Consider the following 18,567-nt stretch of genomic DNA (forward strand, 5'->3'; position numbering starts at 1 on the left):
AGGTGAGCTGATAATTTTAAGATTTATTTATAAAACTATATTATATTTCAAAGCTAGGTTTCTGCAGTGTTTTATGTCAATGCAACGCCGCACCGATTTCATCCGTCTAGCTAAGACACTGGTTTTTATACAATTTTATGCATTATAGTATCGGTCTCTATATATATAAATAATTCTGTGGTCTTAGGCTAAAAGTTTTATTAAAAAAAAAGTAATAAAGATGCATAAGTTCTATCAAACATTAATTATTGTCACAATCCTTTCATAAAAAGAACTCTGATGTTTTGATACAACTTGCTACCTTAGAATATTATAAACGTTAATATAATAAAAGTGTATGTTTAGATTATAAAATAAATAATAAAGTAACCAAAGTTTTAAGATTAAGCAAATTAGAATATAAAGTTTTGAATATGAGGTACCTACATTAAAAAAACGTTTTTTTTTATTAATTTTTAGGTGATTTATTTCCTAGGACAGTTATCCTGAAGTAATAATAAAGGAATGTTTACATTTGAAAAAAAAATGACAATTAAAAAATAATCTAAATAGAAAAATTTCTTTTAAAATTATTTCTAAACAAATTGGAGAGATAGTCCTCGGCTCCAATCGCTGTCAAAACTATAGGTAAAATATACAAAAACCTTACAAAAATATAAACGGGCCAGCTTTGTAATCTAAGTGTGCGGGTTAGCTACGTTTGACACTCGCAAAATTTAATTCTATTAAACTAGTGCGTGTATTAATGGTCAAGAGTTGGCCACTATTTGACGCGTTCTCAGCTTTGAAAGTCCATCTAGACATTCAAATAATCTATGACAAATAATACAATATATATAGCCTATTCCAATGGAAGTAGGAAAAAAGATAAACTAACCTTAGGTTTACATGTTTCATGCGATTTGCTAATAACTCAGCTATATTGTGCGATACTAAGAGTTTGTGATTAATATATCTTTATTTATAATACAACACTATTACATTTAACTACTTATTTACACTTTAATTTTACTTCCAAAACTCCGATAATAGTTTCGTCGATGTTCCAAACGCCATTTTTTCGCAAATCCATAGTGAATATTATTTTTAGAGAGTGTCATTAAAATTATTACTATCATTTCTATAAAAAAGATGACCAAAAACTTAAGTTTAATTTAATAACAACAAACATTGTTATCGAAATAAATACAAGATTATTTAAGTTTTAAGTATATAGATTGGTAAATATATAAGTTGAGGAAAGGAATGGTGGAACATGGAATAAAATCCTTATTTTACGAGTATGTAATCTGGTAGATACTTTTACTATACTAGAACTTTTTCGTCAGAATTGCATGCGGTAATGCTCTGACAGGCGATAACGCGCGCTCTGCGAGGTTGCTACACGAGTTTGTTTTCGTCTACCTCCATGACAATTTTATTGTCTTTATTACTTTATAATTTATTCAATATGCTTTGAAAACAACCAATTATTACAATTGGGCATTGCAATTTTTGTCCTATATCCAGGAGTAAGTTATTATTTGGTAAAATAAGTAATTGTTCCGATTTACATTCGATATTTGTGTTCTTCTTTTTTAATTGTTATACAGGACTTGCTGTTTGCCCGCGGCTTTTGAATAGAATTAATAATATTTGAAAACAATATTGTGTACTGTTGTTTGGCGGTAATATCTGATATATTTATATACATACTCATTTTTAATCAGTAGCTCAACCATAAACATTCATGCTTTTAACTTGATAATTAACGGACTTCCAGACTAACCTATATACGAAATGTCAACCTCTATTTCACCCCCTTAAGGATAGATTTTCCAAAATCCTAACGATTTTGATCGATCCTACTCACCAAATTTCGATGATGAGTCAGTCAGTCAGTACATGTTATCTTATAAGTATAGATTTGTGGAAAAAAACATTTTTGACTTGTTTTAAAAAAAGCCAAAAAACGTAATAACTCAAAATGGTTCACTTTTGCATATGGAAGTTAAAATTATCGCAAATATCCGTCCAATTACCTCTTAAAGGGAAATACGTCGAATTACCAATAATGTTAATTATTAATGCTGTCATACTGCCCGTATCTTTGGTGTATCTTTTATTTAAGTTTATGTAATGTTATGTTTTTATTACCAGACAGCATCACAATTTATAATATATAATGCTTGACTAGATTCGCCTGCCACTTGATGGTACGTGATCACCACTGTCGATAGACGTTGGAACAGTAAGAAATATTAACCATCCCCTACATCACCATCACATCGATGCGCAACCAACCTTGGGTAATACGTTGTTACGGGTCTTGTGTCCTTAATTACACGGGCTCTTAACAGTTACTAGAATATAACGTTAAATAATATGCTTGGTGATAGACCACTTTGAGTCGAACATTAAGAGACGAGATGAACATCAGCAGGATCGTTAAATAAAGTTAGAAATTATTTTATTCTATTTAAAGTTGTATGATTACTTGCAATGTAATATACGACGTATTGAAATGTTACATTTCACCAGTCTGTAAATTGTATGCGAAATTTACAACCTAAATTGCCTAATTTTTGCCATTTTTGCATAATTACATACGTAATATGTCGTAAAAATATATATGACGGTGGAATCATGATACCCTACTATTTTTAATTCTAAAAAATTCGAGATGCAATGCTGCATCTTGCAATTATATATTCAAAAGCAATTATGTGTAATTAAATATAATAGTTGTGAATAACGCCAATATGTTTTGTAATGATTATTTTGTAACATGAACTTTCGCGTTATAAAATGTTCTATAAATATTAATAAGTAAATTTTGAATGCGCAACCAATACTTACATTGAGTCAATTTGATCTCCCACCGTATAAAATATGATATATTTTTTGTTGGCATTTAAACCATGTTTAGACTGGAAGAAAGGTAAAATGGCGTTAGCTAACAAAATAGAACTAGCCATTGTACATTGTATTTATTATGTCGTTTCTCAAAAATTCAACAATACATTCATTATTTTGTTAGTTGATTCAGACTATAAAAACTATGTATTTTATATTCGGGTCAATTTTAACCATTCATTCAAAGTCAGCATTTTGTACATAAACTTATTACGAACATAACAGATTAATGATACAAAAAAACAAATGTTCCAAATGTAACAAGATATATATATTGTTGAACGCAGACTGAGTGACGTGGCTTGGGAAGTGACGTCACCGGACAGACGACGTGGCATAAGAAAATATATGACACACGCGGCGAGGCAGCCATATTTAGTTGACATAAGAGATAGAATTGAATAGTCCTTAATGTTTTTGTCATTTTCTAGAATATTATTATAACTTTGTTAACTAATGAGTACTTGTGTATATTTTTCAATATTTTGATGAATGATAGATTATATCAGAAGTGGGATTGGGTTTATGCCCTATCCGACTCGCCTTCTGACATTTTCTTATATTTCTCACGCATGGACGCTCATAGCCTCCATATATTTTTTTGAATTTAACGTTTTTAAATTTTTTATCTTTAAAGGCGTGATGATTACTTTGATTTTTTGATTTCAGATTTTATGCTATATGGTTATACTAACGTTGTTAGTATTTTGTTAATAATGTTTGACCAAAAGCGTGAAAGACGTAGCCGAGAAAGAGGACGAAGTCGACATGGCCGGCATCGTGACAAGTCCTCTAGTAATGTTAGACGTCAGATGGATTTGATTCTTGAACGTCTAAATAAATTAGAAGGTAATAATGTGCAACAATCGCCAACGTCGGAAGCCGCGACTACACGGGTACCTTCGGACCTTGGCACACGGACGCCGCAGGTGACAAAGAATGTGGAAGGGGCAGGCGCAGGGTCTTCCTCGAGGACTCAATCTGTGAGTGGTATCACTGATGCAGAAATGACCACCACTGAGCGAATTGTAGATGCATTTCGTTCTATAAATACTTTGGTAAATCATTCATTTTATATTTCTCACTTTGATCCCAGTGTTCATGACATTGATGTTTGGTGCGGTGAGGTAGATCGCGCGATAGCTATTAACAAATGGAGTGATAATGAATGCCTCCCTCGTATAGGGAATTGTCTTAAAGGTGACGCTAGATTATGGCTTAATGAGTGGGTTACAACAGATCGTAGTTGGAGTAATTTTAAGAGAGAATTTAAGCCACTATGTCCAAAAAACCCGACGCTGCAAATATTTTATGTGATGTCATGAATACGGATTCAAATAATTATCCCACCTATGCAGATTATATACGTCGTGCGTTACTTCGTCTCCGAATCGTTCGGGGGTTAAGTGATGAATTAATGTCTACAATAATTATTCGTGGTGTCACAGATCCACAGATACGCACTGCAGCGACTAACGCGAAATTGATGCTTAATTATTTGTTAGAATTCGTTTCTATATATGTGAAACCTGATTTCTCTAAACGCTTCCGTGTCGCATAATAGAAATGATTTTGTTAAAATTAATAGTGGTAACACTAATTTTAGAAAACGTCAATTTGGTGATGGTAGATGTTTTTCTTGTGGCCATGCAGGACATAGGCAGGCTTTTTGTAAAAAGAAAGCCAAAGTGGATAGGTCAGGTCAACTAGGTTCTTCGTTTAATGTGAATGGTTCTAATTCAAAATCTGTTACGATAACTGAGCCCTGTTCTTTTTGCAAAAGTCTGGTCATAGCGTTGATACTTGTTTTGCTAAATTGAAGTCAGAAACAAGAAAGAGGGAAAATGTTAACTTCTGTAAGGAAAAAAAAGATACAAGCGATAATGATGTGGTAGTAGCAGCTATATGTGGTGTACCTGTAGACATTTTAATTGACAGCGCTTCTACTATTTCTCTAATTTCCTTGTCCTTACTGAAACATTTTGATTGTGTTCGGAAACCATGTTTTCTTGTTTTAAGAGGTATAGGAGGACAAGAAATAGAAATCACTCAATATGTCACTTTACCGATTGAGTTTGATGAAATTACATTAGAGGTAGAATTATTCGTAGTTTCATCAGAACTTATGAACAGTCCTGTAATTATAGGCACTGATGTACTTAGCCGTGAATGAGCTACATACGTTCGTACGTGATCGTCAATATTTAAAACATGTTTCCAATGAGGTGACTGATGTGTTTACGGTTGAGTCTCATAGAAATATACTCTTAAAAACCAAAGTTATTGATGATAATTTACAACATTTACACGAAGTTATTCGTAAGTTTTCAGGATATTTTATAACGGTAACTTCAACAGAAAAAAAGTATTATGTCAATCAGTAAATATTCGAACGTATCGCCTTTCTTAGGTAGAGGTAAGTGTCAGCGAATTCCTCAACATAAAGATTGCAAGAGAATCCATTTAGCCACGAAAAAAGACGGCACGCATCGTATGTGCATTGATTTTCGCGAGCAACTTTTACCCCCTCTGATTGTTGAACAGTGGATAATTTTTAACAAACACCGTCACCCCGTCGAATCTGGTAAAGTCCTTTTCTATGATATTTTGAGTAACATGATTAAAGACAGGTTTACTACTAAATGTAAGTGTTGAAAATTTAAACTGATGTCCGATTTTCCATAACTTTATGAAAGCGTTCTTTCAATCAACAAGAAGTGTGTACAATAAGTTATGTCAGGAACAGCCGAGCATACAGAGGGATCTGTGGTACCTTGACGAGGCGAGTGAACTGATGAAGCCTATGCTGCATAATGTGAGAGTAAGTAAAAGACATGCTTCACGTCGTGCCTCTGTCTTATATACCTGAGATATGCTTCACGTCGTGCCTCTATCTCGTACATTTGGGATAGCCTCACGTCGTGCTTCCTCCCTTATGTTTGGTTTTTGAGATATGCTTCACGTCGTGCCTCTATCTCGTACATTTGGGATAGCCTCACGTCGTGCTTCCTCCCTTATGTTTGGTTTTTGAGATATGCTTCACGTCGTGCCTCTATCTCGTACATTTGGGATAGCCTCACGTCGTGCTTCCTCCCTTATGTTTGGTTTTTGAGATATGCTTCACGTCGTGCCTCTATCTCGTACATTTGGGATAGCCTCACGTCGTGCTTCCTCCCTTATGTTTAGTTTGTGAGATATGCTTCACGTCGTGCCTCTATCTCGTACATTTGGGATAGCCTCACGTCGTGCTTCCTCCCTTATGTCACAAACTATGAGATATGCTTCACGTTGTGCCTCTATCTCACTTGTTAATAGCTTCATAGCGTAATTTATCTTCTAAGATGTTTTATGTTTTTTTTTGGTAGGTGCAGACTCATCAAATGATGAGGCCATTCGAGATCAAGTTGCTGGAACTGAAGATGTTCAACCTAATACCTCGTCAGAAGCGGGGCCTAGCAGAGAAGTACAGACACATTCAACAAAAGAGAACGAGGACGTTCTCATGTCAGGAGAGGCCGTGTTGAACGCAGACTGAGTGACGTGGCTTGGGAAGTGACGTCACCGGACAGACGACGTGGCATAAGAAAATATATGACACACGCGGCGAGGCAGCCATATTTAGTTGACATAAGAGATAGAATTGAATAGTCCTTAATGTTTTTGTCATTTTCTAGAATATTATTATAACTTTGTTAACTAATGAGTACTTGTGTATATTTTTCAATATTTTGATGAATGATAGATTATAATATATATACTTCAATATTTTCATTGGCATATTAGCCGGGTCCAAGTAATTGTAGACCAAGACAGGCGGCCAATCGTTTGCTAAAAATAATGGAAGTAGGTAGAAGAATATAAATATATACAAAATATACATAACAATAATTCTTTATTTAGATACAAAATAAGTTAAACATTCTTTTATAGCAAAATTTAATACAAAATAAGTTAAACTTACATTTAAATAAAACTTAAATATTATGAGGAAAGAAAGTAATAAAAGCGTACATGTGTTTATCCCAATTTATCCGAATTTTATCCGAATAAGTAATAATGACATGCATTTGTGATTTAATTTCTTTTTAAATTCATCCATTACAGTGGGACAAAATATCGTCAGAAAAATCCGAAACAAATATAATTATATTATATAATTTATACCGTACAGATCGTGGTCTAATCTTAAATATTATCAACCCTAGGATTCGGAGCATCACATTTTAAGGTTCCATGATTTACATCATAATCAATGATTATGTTCTTTAGGACCTCGACTATTTATTACAGCTTTTATAAATAATGGCGATGCTCTCTTCAAGTCGTACGCCCAACCAATTGATGCGAAACAGTCGATATAAAATGTCGTCAAGTTCAAAAAGTAGGCGAGCTCTGCCGCTTTGTAATCCCATGGGAAGCTGTGATGATAATTGTGCCAGCCTTCGCCCATCGCTACTAATGACACTTTCCAATTTTCCGCTGGCATTATTTTGCTGTAATACAATCAAAGAGGTGGTAAGTAACCGATTTGAATAATTTGATTTATTTCCATGTTAAGAGTATTTAAGTGATAAATCATTGGAAGCAAAGTAGCAGATTGTAGAAGAGCAGAGAAAACTATAAAGGGGAGGAACATAGCTTGTGATTGTCATATTTCAGATAAGAAAATATATCAATTTAGATCGAAAAAAAATCAACTCTAATTTCAATGGTAGTAATCAAGATCGTCTATTTCAAAAATAATTAAAAATTAACAAAAGAATGATGATCAACAATTTCGTATTGGTTTATTTATGTCGGATTTAATTATCGTTGTCGGTTAAATCCGGATTATGTTCGGCTTTTTTACGGCCGTGTCCGGGCTAATTTTTATGTGTCTGATTTCGTCGGGTTTTATTAGGTCTTTCTCATTGACAAAAGGCCTAATTAAATCGTTATATTATAACTGAGTGTAATGTGTCACTTGCGATGTGAGCGAGGATACATCGAATATTATTCAAGTGATGTGAGATTTAAAAACGTACTTCCATTTCTTATACTTTATATTCTATGAAATTTTCGTTTTTAAAGCCTGACAACATTCAAAGAATAATTCTGTGCTTGTACACGAAAGTGAACAGCTGGTGTTATAACAAACCATTAATTTAATTTTTATGTCTAATAATGAATATTTAAAATAGTATGAATATTATTTTAAATAATTTTACTCTTAGGTATTATACATATACGGTTATTATTTGATAATATGATAAATAAGTAATATACTGTACTCACACATCGTATGGCTTATTTCCCCATAAATGGGCAAAACTATTAACTGACCATGTAAAATGTAAGCTAAGCAAATATCGTATCAATGTGCTTCCCACGGCTATTTTTATCGTTTCGCCCCAAAGAAATATTGATATGAGTGTTGGCAGTATAAAACATAATAGAAATTTCAAAACGTTGAAGTATCTGAAAAAATATTTTAAATAATATATATATATTTTTTAAAGAACATATTAAAATAAACAATATACTTAAGATTAAAACAAAAAAAAAAACTTGCAAAATGGAACAAATTTATATTTTGTTCTTTGCTTATAAAAAAAAAATGAACCTATGCTATTAATATACTATTTACCTCTTTTCTAATAGTCTCAAAACTAAAAGACTCTTTTAGTCTAAAACCCAGATTTGAGTTACTAAAGGTTATTGATTTTTTCTGTCGAGAAATTTTTTATAATGTAACATTCTTGTGTCTTGAAAGATACCTTAAAGCCGATGGCCTCACACATAACCTCTCTTTGCTTCCTGACTACAACAGAACCAGGCTAACTCCCATTGTATTAAAAAAGTAATGTGTATTGTTACGGGTATCGTTTTTTACAACTTACTTTGTATGAAATTTGACTAATGGATCGTTCAGAATGTCACTCATGTAAATTTTTTTGCCTTCTCTAATCACATGTGGATGCTTTTTCATCATAAGCCATCCCATGTGTGCGAAGAAGAACCCTCTGTTGGCGTCGTGCGGATCCGCAGAAGTCTCTGACATTTTGTGATGTAGACGGTGATCCCGCACCCAATTGGGAATATTGTTCTGTTTGGAATTACTATTCTGATTATCACTTTATCAAAAAAAGTAATATTGTGCTATGGGACACTAAATTTAGGAGTGAGATTATTAAACAAATATATTAAAAAAAATGTTTAATGTTCATCGATATGTGTAATAGTGAAAATACTTCTCCTTAACGGGAAATAAGGTCTTAGCCCAGCAATATTTAGAGTATAGATATTTAGAGTTACATTAAGTAATAAAAATCAAATATACCTGTCCAGCGTGTGAAAAACATATCATCATTATAATTTGCAGAGGAATTTTAGCTTTAAATGACCGGTGCGTCCAGTATCGATGCGCACCTGCAGTTACACCGAAGCCGCTAACACCTCCGCAAAATAATGCTAAAGAAAATTAACCAAATCATTTAAAATCAAATACCATAATTAAACTGTTGTATATTATATATGTCTCATCTTAGAATTGAATAGTAATGTGGCTGAACATTTAATGAAATCATTTTATTTCATGATATGGTCTGGCCAGGGCCGGATTTAGGGGAGGGCAAACGTTTCCGGCAACGCATCTGCAAGCCCTCCGGTGTTGCAGATGTCCATGGGCGGCGGTAGTTACTTTCCATCAGGTGAGCCTCCTGCTCGCTTAAAATAATTGCATTATCCACCGGAGAGAGTTACAACTGGCCATGTCATGAAATACAACCATTTCATGATATGCTCGGCCAAATCATGAAGCAGTCAACGTGAAGAAGTTGGGTACGACATATATATCATTTTTACAGTTTATAATATTGCAAATACTGAGAGATGTATATAAACGGTAAATATTGAACAAAGTCACAAAGTAATGTAAATCACGAACATTGATAAAATTAATTCGTGTGTATAATTCGGTCTCCTTTTTGTGTATTTTTTGTCTATTAAGGTATTATGTTCTCTAAATAAGAAGTAAAATTGAATAATACCAAAGTACTTTTAGGTAATCATTTAATTATATAATAGAATTATACCAAGTCCCAAAGTTAAAGTCCAATGTCTAAGTCGTAATCTGGATTTTTTTCATTTTTTGTTATGATTTACATAAAATGCTGTGTAATTGATATGTACGTGTACATTATATGCATACGTGTGTTAAGCGAGTTGTTATTTTGTTTATGTTAAAAATATCCTCAATTAATTTGTACTCGTATTGATTGTGTTGTCATCAATTTTATAAAATATAAATCATTATTGCTTCCATATATAATCTATAAAATGTTTTATTCCATTTAAATAGTATACATGGTTTTGATTTGTATTGATATTTATAAATAAATTCAAAAGACGATTAAATGACTAAAACGTATTAATTCTATTTCAAAAAATGCGCAAATATACTATATATAGGTAATTTTTTGAATCGCTGACTCTGATTAATATATAAACAATTCAGCAACGAAATTGTGTACATGGGATCTTTTTGGGTGTATATAAAATATTATTTTTTGTGATTTTAAGCTATTAAATAAATAATAAATAAATAAACGTTTTTGAAACTTACAAAATATTACAGTTTTCCAAATAGGAGCCCCATCTAAAGTAATCGCATGTAGACTATAAAGGACTACTACAATATGAAATAACGTCATGATCGTAGAACTCGTCCAGCGAATAGGGGTTACGAACCCCATACGCTTTTCCCATCGCCTTATTGGTGCCATTAATTTAAATTCATTTTTCGGCAAAGCTTCGTCATAATAATCATTAATTTTGTACGCCATATTTATGTCCATTTTGTCCTGTTGCTTGGCTTGTAGGCTGCATTCAATACTTTCCCCATTATCGAATCTTTTCTTCGTCACAGTAATGATCGAAGACGGCATCATCTAAAAAATAAATCATATTTTTTTTTCTGTCAAAAATAATAAGTTAAAATGAATATTAAGACGCGATGTTACTTATATAATTTTTACATTAAATATATATTATTTTATTATTGTTTATCTGCTTTATTGACGATATGTCTGCTACGAATATATCAAATTAGTAAAAATATGTGTTTCTGAACTATCTATGTTTAAATCTCATTGTCTTTGATTAGTTCTGTAGTAATAATCAGCTTGTAGTGCAAATTGTGAATAAACCTGACTAAAAACTCAATAGTGATAATTATAAAATGACATTGTTTCTATACAGTATTGAAGTAAGACAAATGTAAAATTCGATAATCTGGCTTTTAATATAGGCCTCCCATAGATTCTACCAAAAAATCTCAGTCTTGCTCTACGTAGCTATTGTACCTACTTGTGCTGAGACTCGCCCTCATTTACGCTTAATTTCTTTTGAATACCACAATTTATGTCTTTTGCACTATTTTCATTTTATTTCATATAGAAGCACCTCTCATATTGTAATAAATCGAGCGAGATTTACTCGGCCCAAAAATTGTGTAAAAGCATTTAGGAAGCAAGATCACAGGTAATTTTACTAAAAAGTTTTATGTAATATTCCGTTTACATTTTTTCGACAACTTCCAGTCTTAAAAGTTTTATTACAATCTAACGTAACTTACAAACAACACATTACATATATTCATAGTGATTAAATAAATTGGTTCTGCTGGTTACAGGAGGACTGTTACTTTCTTATACGAGCATTTTTATTACTATCACGTCGTCATGGTGTGTACAGTAGATGTTTTATATATTTTTAATTGAATCCAAATATAAATTATCGATATTCAAGAAATGCTAAGCTAAAATAAAAGACGATTTTATCCAGCTTTATCCAGATGGTAAACCGCCTACAAAAGTTTAAGTTATAAATGGAAATATCTTTTGTTATCCGACGTCCCATCGACGTATTTTAAAAGAGTATCTGATTTATTAATAATATGAAAAATACTACAATGATGTTAAAGTTGTCAAAAAGAAACACGCTCCATTTATTCTGATTCAGTACTTTTCCTCATTTATTAGCATATTGAATATTTTAAAACACATAATAAACCATACCTAAATAATCTCAAAATTCCGATTATAATAGCGTAAATATTTTTGTTTCGTATTAAAAAACTTTTATTTTGTATGGACTCTAGCGCAATTGAAAAATTGTGAAAGATTCAATTTAGAATATTACAACCCACTTCTGTTGAATTATTAATTGAAATAATACCTACTAACATAAAATATTATTAACTGTCGAAACTTTTTGTGTTTTATTGTAAATTATATGTTCCGTTAATAATTTTTCGATAGCTTCCAATCTTACAAGTTTTATTACGATCAAACGGTATTTAGGAACAGAACATTATATATATATGTAGGTAGTCTAGGTGTTAGTAATAGGTTCATTTTTAATACCCAGAGAGTCGTAATTCAACTGGGAAATAATGGTTATTAACATAACATTATTGGCATTATTGTAATTCAAAACATTAATTAAAGCGCCCTATTATTCAACACCTGATATAATTAAAGAGCGTAGAAGAAATACTTATACCAAAAAAAATTAAAGTGAAAAATTCTGTAAAATTTACTTGGAAAAGCTTACTTGAATAAAGTATATTTTATATATAAACTGTACCTATCTGTGTTTATAACCCTCGGGGGTTATATTAATAACATTTAGAATCATAGCACAGGTGAATCTTAACCGAAGTTGGCATGTTCGAATCCGAGCAAGTATCGCAAGTAATGAGTTTCGAAGTGGTTAATTAGATGTTGTAATTTATATTGCACTTGTTGGTGAAGGAAGATGAAATTTCCTTTCGGCCTGTTTAAGTTTTGTCTACTTATTTTACCTTGTCTACTATTTTCTATTTCATTATTTTTATGTAATAGTTCAGTATTTTACTATTAAATCTATTCAAATTATCAATAAAAACCTAGGTCGTGTATTTTTTTCTAGCAGCGAAAACTGTACCATAACCCGATGAGTGATTGGAAAAAAATAATAATTTAGAAAAACAGAAAGAGACGTTTTATATTATTGTAAAAAATATATAGTGGTTAGTTATACTAAAGTTACTACTAAAATATATTATGTATTAAAATTTATATTCTCTGAAATACTTACATTATATTGAAACATAATATAATATTCACTTATTCTCTATGTTGACACAAATTGCACTTAGCATTTAGGTACGTCCGTTCAGCCGCGCTCGTGCGGATTCTGGTGTATGCTCAAATTGTTCGAAACGGTCACGTTAGTTTATAGAAACGTGTTAAGTAATTATTTCATATGAATTTTCAAACAGATTTATTTAATCACGTACCAACGATTTTATACTGAACATTCATGTAAAATATATATTTGCACGAACGAAATTTCGGCATTGATTGTAATTACTTTTGTATTTTATCATATGAAATAATTGAAGCTATTTTCTTTGTGGCTCTGTTTTTTCGCGAAACTAGATATATTATGTGTGAATATGACTCATTCTAACCCATAAATATATTTATAGTTATTTAATTTACATCAAAATATAGCTGATTCTAACTTTATTAGTTAGTCTTTGAACAGTCGCTTTGACAAAATTCCTACCCATAATTTGTTAATTATATTATATACTGTGTGAATATGACTTCGTTAAGAATTCAAACTATCACTAAAAGACGCATCAACGCTAATTTATATAATGATAATATTATAAAGGTATAATAAGAAAAATTATAACCTCGATACTTTAAAACTTTGCTTTCTTATACGTAATCGTTGTGATTATAATTTATAGGAGTGAACCAAATTTGAAACAATAAAATTAAATAATACGTGTCATCAATCGCCAATGATGACTACAATAACGTGCCTCCAAAACGGCTGACAAGAGTTTTTAAATATATTATGTTTATTAACATTATATTATTAAGTAAGGATGAATGATAGAAATGTTAACAAAGAGCCTTAATTTTTTATCGTCATATTCTTAGTACAGGCGTTTCATCTCAAGGAATAACTTCAAAATGTCTGTTCAAAATATATATCTGTCACGTTCAAGTTTGTTCACGATGTTTGTACCGCTAAACACAAGATGAATTTACAAGTTTTTATTCAACTTGTAATATAAGTACATACGTACGGGTGAAATCTTGCAACTCAATTTAGAAGCAGATATATTTAAACGACTTAGAAAACAATTCTGAAATTTTGTAGACACGTTCAGTTTGGAAGACAATGCATGGTAAACTATGTAACGTCATTCTAAATCCTGCATGGCGGAATATCCAAGATGGTGGATAATTTTATTTAATGCATTCTTACAATATGGGTATCAAATGAAAGAGCTTGCTGGGAATAAGTCAAAGAATAAAGTGACGTTACTGTAAACCAATACGGCGGAGTAAGTTTTTAGTTTTTGCCTATAATATGCATATCAAATGAAAGGACTCACCGAGAATACGAATGCGAATTTAATTACTAAAAAGTAAAAAATAACCTTTTGCACAAAAACTTTTACTGTTAACTTATAACGTCATTTCGCATTCGGCATATTCGACACAATTTGTATGATATAAAAGCTTGTTGTGAGATTCACTCGTGTAGATAAACAAGTAAAGTAAATAGTTTGATCTGAATAATTTTATTTATTAAAATTTTCAAACTAAGTAAATACGTGTATTTATATATCGTGACAATTGTACTTTTACCGTCCGATATTTAATATCCAAAATTCATAATAATTTTTTTATTCCTTTCTCTTTTGTCATATCTGTGTTCCGTAATCTATGTTGGCATATCGGCATATCGGCTGTACTATTCCTTCTAATGTAAATTTAGTAACGAGTAGGTAAAATGGCAATTCAAGATGTCTGTCGTACATATAATTTATTTACAAGAAAATACGAAATAATTTACCTTAGATAAATATTAAATATAAATGTCGTTTTATGATCCACTACACGAACATTGTCTGAATTTATTAAGAATAAGAATAAATCGCTGATGTCAACAATAATTTCCTTCCGTTCCTCTCGGTCGCTCGAATTCGATTGAATGAGTTGTGGTTAATTGCAGTGGCGTAGCTAGGTGGGCAAGGGCCCCGGTGCATAGAAAATCATTGGGCCCTCACGCCCCCTTTCCACTCCATCTTTAACTTTATATTGCCCTTCAAAATTATAACTAGGAATAAGAATAGGACACAGGATCGAGTTGAACTTATCATTAGCTTAGGCTAGAGGGCCCACTGAGCTCCGGGGCCCTGGTGCACTGCACCACCTGGCCCCTACGATAGCTACGCCACTGGTTAATTGACCATTACTTAGAGCACAAAATCCTATTTCTGAACAGCACGTCTAGTATTATAATATATACGTAGTATTACATATCAGCCAATGCTATAGAACCATAGCTTCAGCGACTGGAGAACATTATCTACATCAATTTGATTGAAAACAGTTATGCAATGAGACAAGATGGAAGTTGCAACCGGATGAGATCCTGCGACTCCAAGACTCCATTCTGCGACTGAACGAGATAGCGTTAACGGTGAAAGTGAGTTACAGACTGGAGATTACTCTCTTTAGCTTTAGCGATTTTGCTAAATCTGTTCAAACATTAAAAAGCCTAGTTTAACACATAATAACAGCTTATAGTCGGAATTAGATTTATGGCTATCAAAGGTGCAAAAATATTCGGATAAAGTGTATCTCATATTTTACATTTTGCTTTACCAAAGTTGTCAGGTAATGCTGATAAATTGTATAACCGTCAAAATACTGTCGTATACCTGGTCCGAGTGGCAAATATTATTTCGAAAATAAACCGGCTTACGCTATTAATACGTATACATAAGATGTCCTGCGCAGTTGGCGCAGGCCGGACAATATCATCATCATCATTACCGTAAGTACAAATCTGTCAAGATTTTTCGATCTCCTTTACAAAAAATGGCTAAGATACTATCTGGGGCGCCTCAACGATGATCCAAGATTTGACCATCATTGGCAAGGGTCTGCGGTGCCTGGCTTTTCGGACCCCATGCACCCTTGACCAAAGCTGGCCTATGTAAGACGAAATAAATCCGTCATAGTACTTCAAATACTCGCTTTTGTTGCTTCACTTTAATGCTTTCTACGCTCCATCTGACTTTTGTTTTTTTATAATCTGAGCGCTCTTAATACTTTGTAACATACAAGTACATCAAAATAGCATAAATAAGATTAAACAACGACACGGACAGGACGTCTGTGCAGCTTCAATAAAACCATTAAAAAGTATTGTACTGTGTAACAAAAGTAATTTTCCTAATGAGTCTTTATTTTTAAGCATATAAGTTTGTATGAATAGTTGACTATGCACCTTCTAATTGATTAAATTACTTACTCTTGGTTTTTTGTAGCAATGTGACTAGACAGTAAAGTAAAATAAAATACCCTATATCTACATTTTTAATTTACATATTGTTTTCCTATCTTCGTCAAATTATACAATAGTAATAAAATAAAATTAATTAGATTAATCGAGCGTCAATCTGTTTAATGCCAGAAATTCTAAAGATATATAAATAGTAATTGTTTTTTTAATGTTATTATAAAAACGAACCTCAGGTTGCCCATAGGCAAAGGTCCTCCATGTCTTTCCATTTTTGTCTGTCGCTCTCTATCCGCTGCCATGTTATCTGTCTTCCGCGAGTTCGTTTTCCATCTCGAGGGTACCTTAGGTAGTTTAGGATCCTTTCGCTTCATCATCTGTCGTTGGTTCTAGCGGTGTGTCCTGCCATTCTTCACTTTAGTCTGCATTCTGTCATTAAGTTTGAGGCATTGATCTCTCAAATGCTCTCTAGAGTGATCTCATTTTTTGAGCAAAAGTTTGTGTTAAGGGCCAACATTGACATCCGTAGATTATTGAGTATATACCTTTTTCTTTAGAGGAGTGGGTATGTCATTTTTTAAAATTACTTTGCACAACCAATATTTATTCCATCCTAGCGCAAAATTTCTGTCAATATCTACGTTTATTGCGTTGTTAAAGTAAAGTAAAGTTAAAGCTTGTAAATGTTCCACCGCTGAGCTAAGACTCCTTTCCCGTTAAGGAAAGGTATAACAAATTATAACAAAGAGATTTATAATATATTAAGCACATGAAAGTTCAGTCTGCCTGCCTGACTGGGTTTGACTCGTAAGCATCGGTTAAGATGCATGTATTCTGACCATTGAGTCATCGGCTGAAGCAATGTAGCATTTCCATAATCATTTACAAAATAACTCACGAAAGACTTTTCTTTTTATGTATCTAATAAATTTGATTGTACTTTTTAATTACTATTTATTTGTCGTATAAGTTTTTGTTTATTCTTTCTCAGTTTAATTTAAATTGTTGATGTTAAAGAACTTTTTTTAATAATAACCGGTGAATATATAAACACGTTAACACTATAAGCGTTATTTATGTATTCGTAAAATTTTCTAGTATTTTTGAAAATATTTTCATAGATTTATTATTACGAATGAACTTGGTAATAGCATAATATATTTATGAATCATTGTGTTGTCATGGGTTATTGGCAGGGCAGGGCTTTGTGTCGGTCTGTAATATATTTCAATAAAAGGCAAGTCTGTTTGTAATTAATCAAAATAATAAATCTTCCAGGTTATTTTATTATTAATCTGTTTGTCTTTGAATTGGAAAATTTATGGGTGAAAGTCATTTGTAGCTCGAAAATTGGAGAGAATAGTTACTTCCTTCTATAGCAATGAAGTTGAAAATTATATTTTTTGCTATGTTATTTTACTTGTCGTCATTTACAAAGGCGAAATGCCCAACGCCCGTGCTGTTATCTATGGGATATATAGTTGAACATGCAGTTTGGCGCGGATGGCATCAGGCAATTATTTACACGACTGACTTGGAGTCAGGTATTCAAATTTAAATAATAGTTTATTAATGACATAATATATATTGATTGAGCTGAGATGGCCCAGTGGTTTAGACGCGTGCTTCTTAATCGATAATTGCGGGTCAGCCCAGACAAGAACCACTGAAATTGCAGGGGCTTAATTAATGTTTATAATCCATCTCGTGTTGGACGGTAAAGGAAAACATCGTGAGAAAACCTGTATGTGTCTAATTGGAATGAAATTTTGCTACATTTTTATTTATCAACCCGCATTGGAGTCCGTGTTGGAATTAGTTCTATACCTTCTCCTCAAAGGGAGAGGAAGTCAGCTCAGCAGTAAGATATTTACCTAGTATAAATAAATACACCATTCACCATAATTTAAATTGTTATTAATCTCCTAATCGTGAGGTATTGTGCCATTTTTGTTATTTTAAATTTGTTTACTCAATTAAGAATAAATATTGTAAGTAACATTTATAATAAAAATTATAGACCGTACAAAAAACTAACAAACGGCAGTATGATTATCACTTAAGGCTTTATTCTCAAAAAACATTTCATCATATACAGTTAGGAAACGAAAGTTGCTCAAATGTAAGTTGTAATCCTTGTTATTTATTAAAACAAGGCAGTTACATAATATTTTAAGTTACCGTTAAAAAACATAACGTGAAGAGATGTGAAGTGTGAGGCATCAATGAGAATCTGCTATTTTTTTCATTTATAATAGGTAATCGGATTGGCTTATGTGCCATGCCGCGTTAGGTGACTGTCAGCGTACATAG

The 18,567-nt window shown here is 32.2% G+C and overlaps 1 protein-coding gene across 1 annotated transcript; it reads right to left on the minus strand.

Moving 5' to 3' along the window:
* Positions 1-6,770: 6,770 nt before the first annotated feature.
* Positions 6,771-13,159, minus strand: LOC125066567 (acyl-CoA Delta(11) desaturase-like). The gene is made up of 6 exons (XM_047674696.1): positions 13,015-13,159; positions 10,499-10,823; positions 9,215-9,345; positions 8,775-8,980; positions 8,170-8,352; positions 6,771-7,388 (listed from the first exon to the last, which is right to left on the minus strand). Exons 1-6 carry the CDS (start codon positions 13,027-13,029, stop codon positions 7,145-7,147), a joined length of 1,104 nt encoding a protein of 367 aa, XP_047530652.1. The 5' UTR covers positions 13,030-13,159; the 3' UTR covers positions 6,771-7,144.
* Between the last annotated feature and the right edge of the window lie 5,408 nt (positions 13,160-18,567).

Source organism: Vanessa atalanta, chromosome 9 (genome assembly GCF_905147765.1).
Source record: "Vanessa atalanta chromosome 9, ilVanAtal1.2, whole genome shotgun sequence".
Classification (NCBI taxonomy): domain Eukaryota; kingdom Metazoa; phylum Arthropoda; class Insecta; order Lepidoptera; family Nymphalidae; genus Vanessa; species Vanessa atalanta.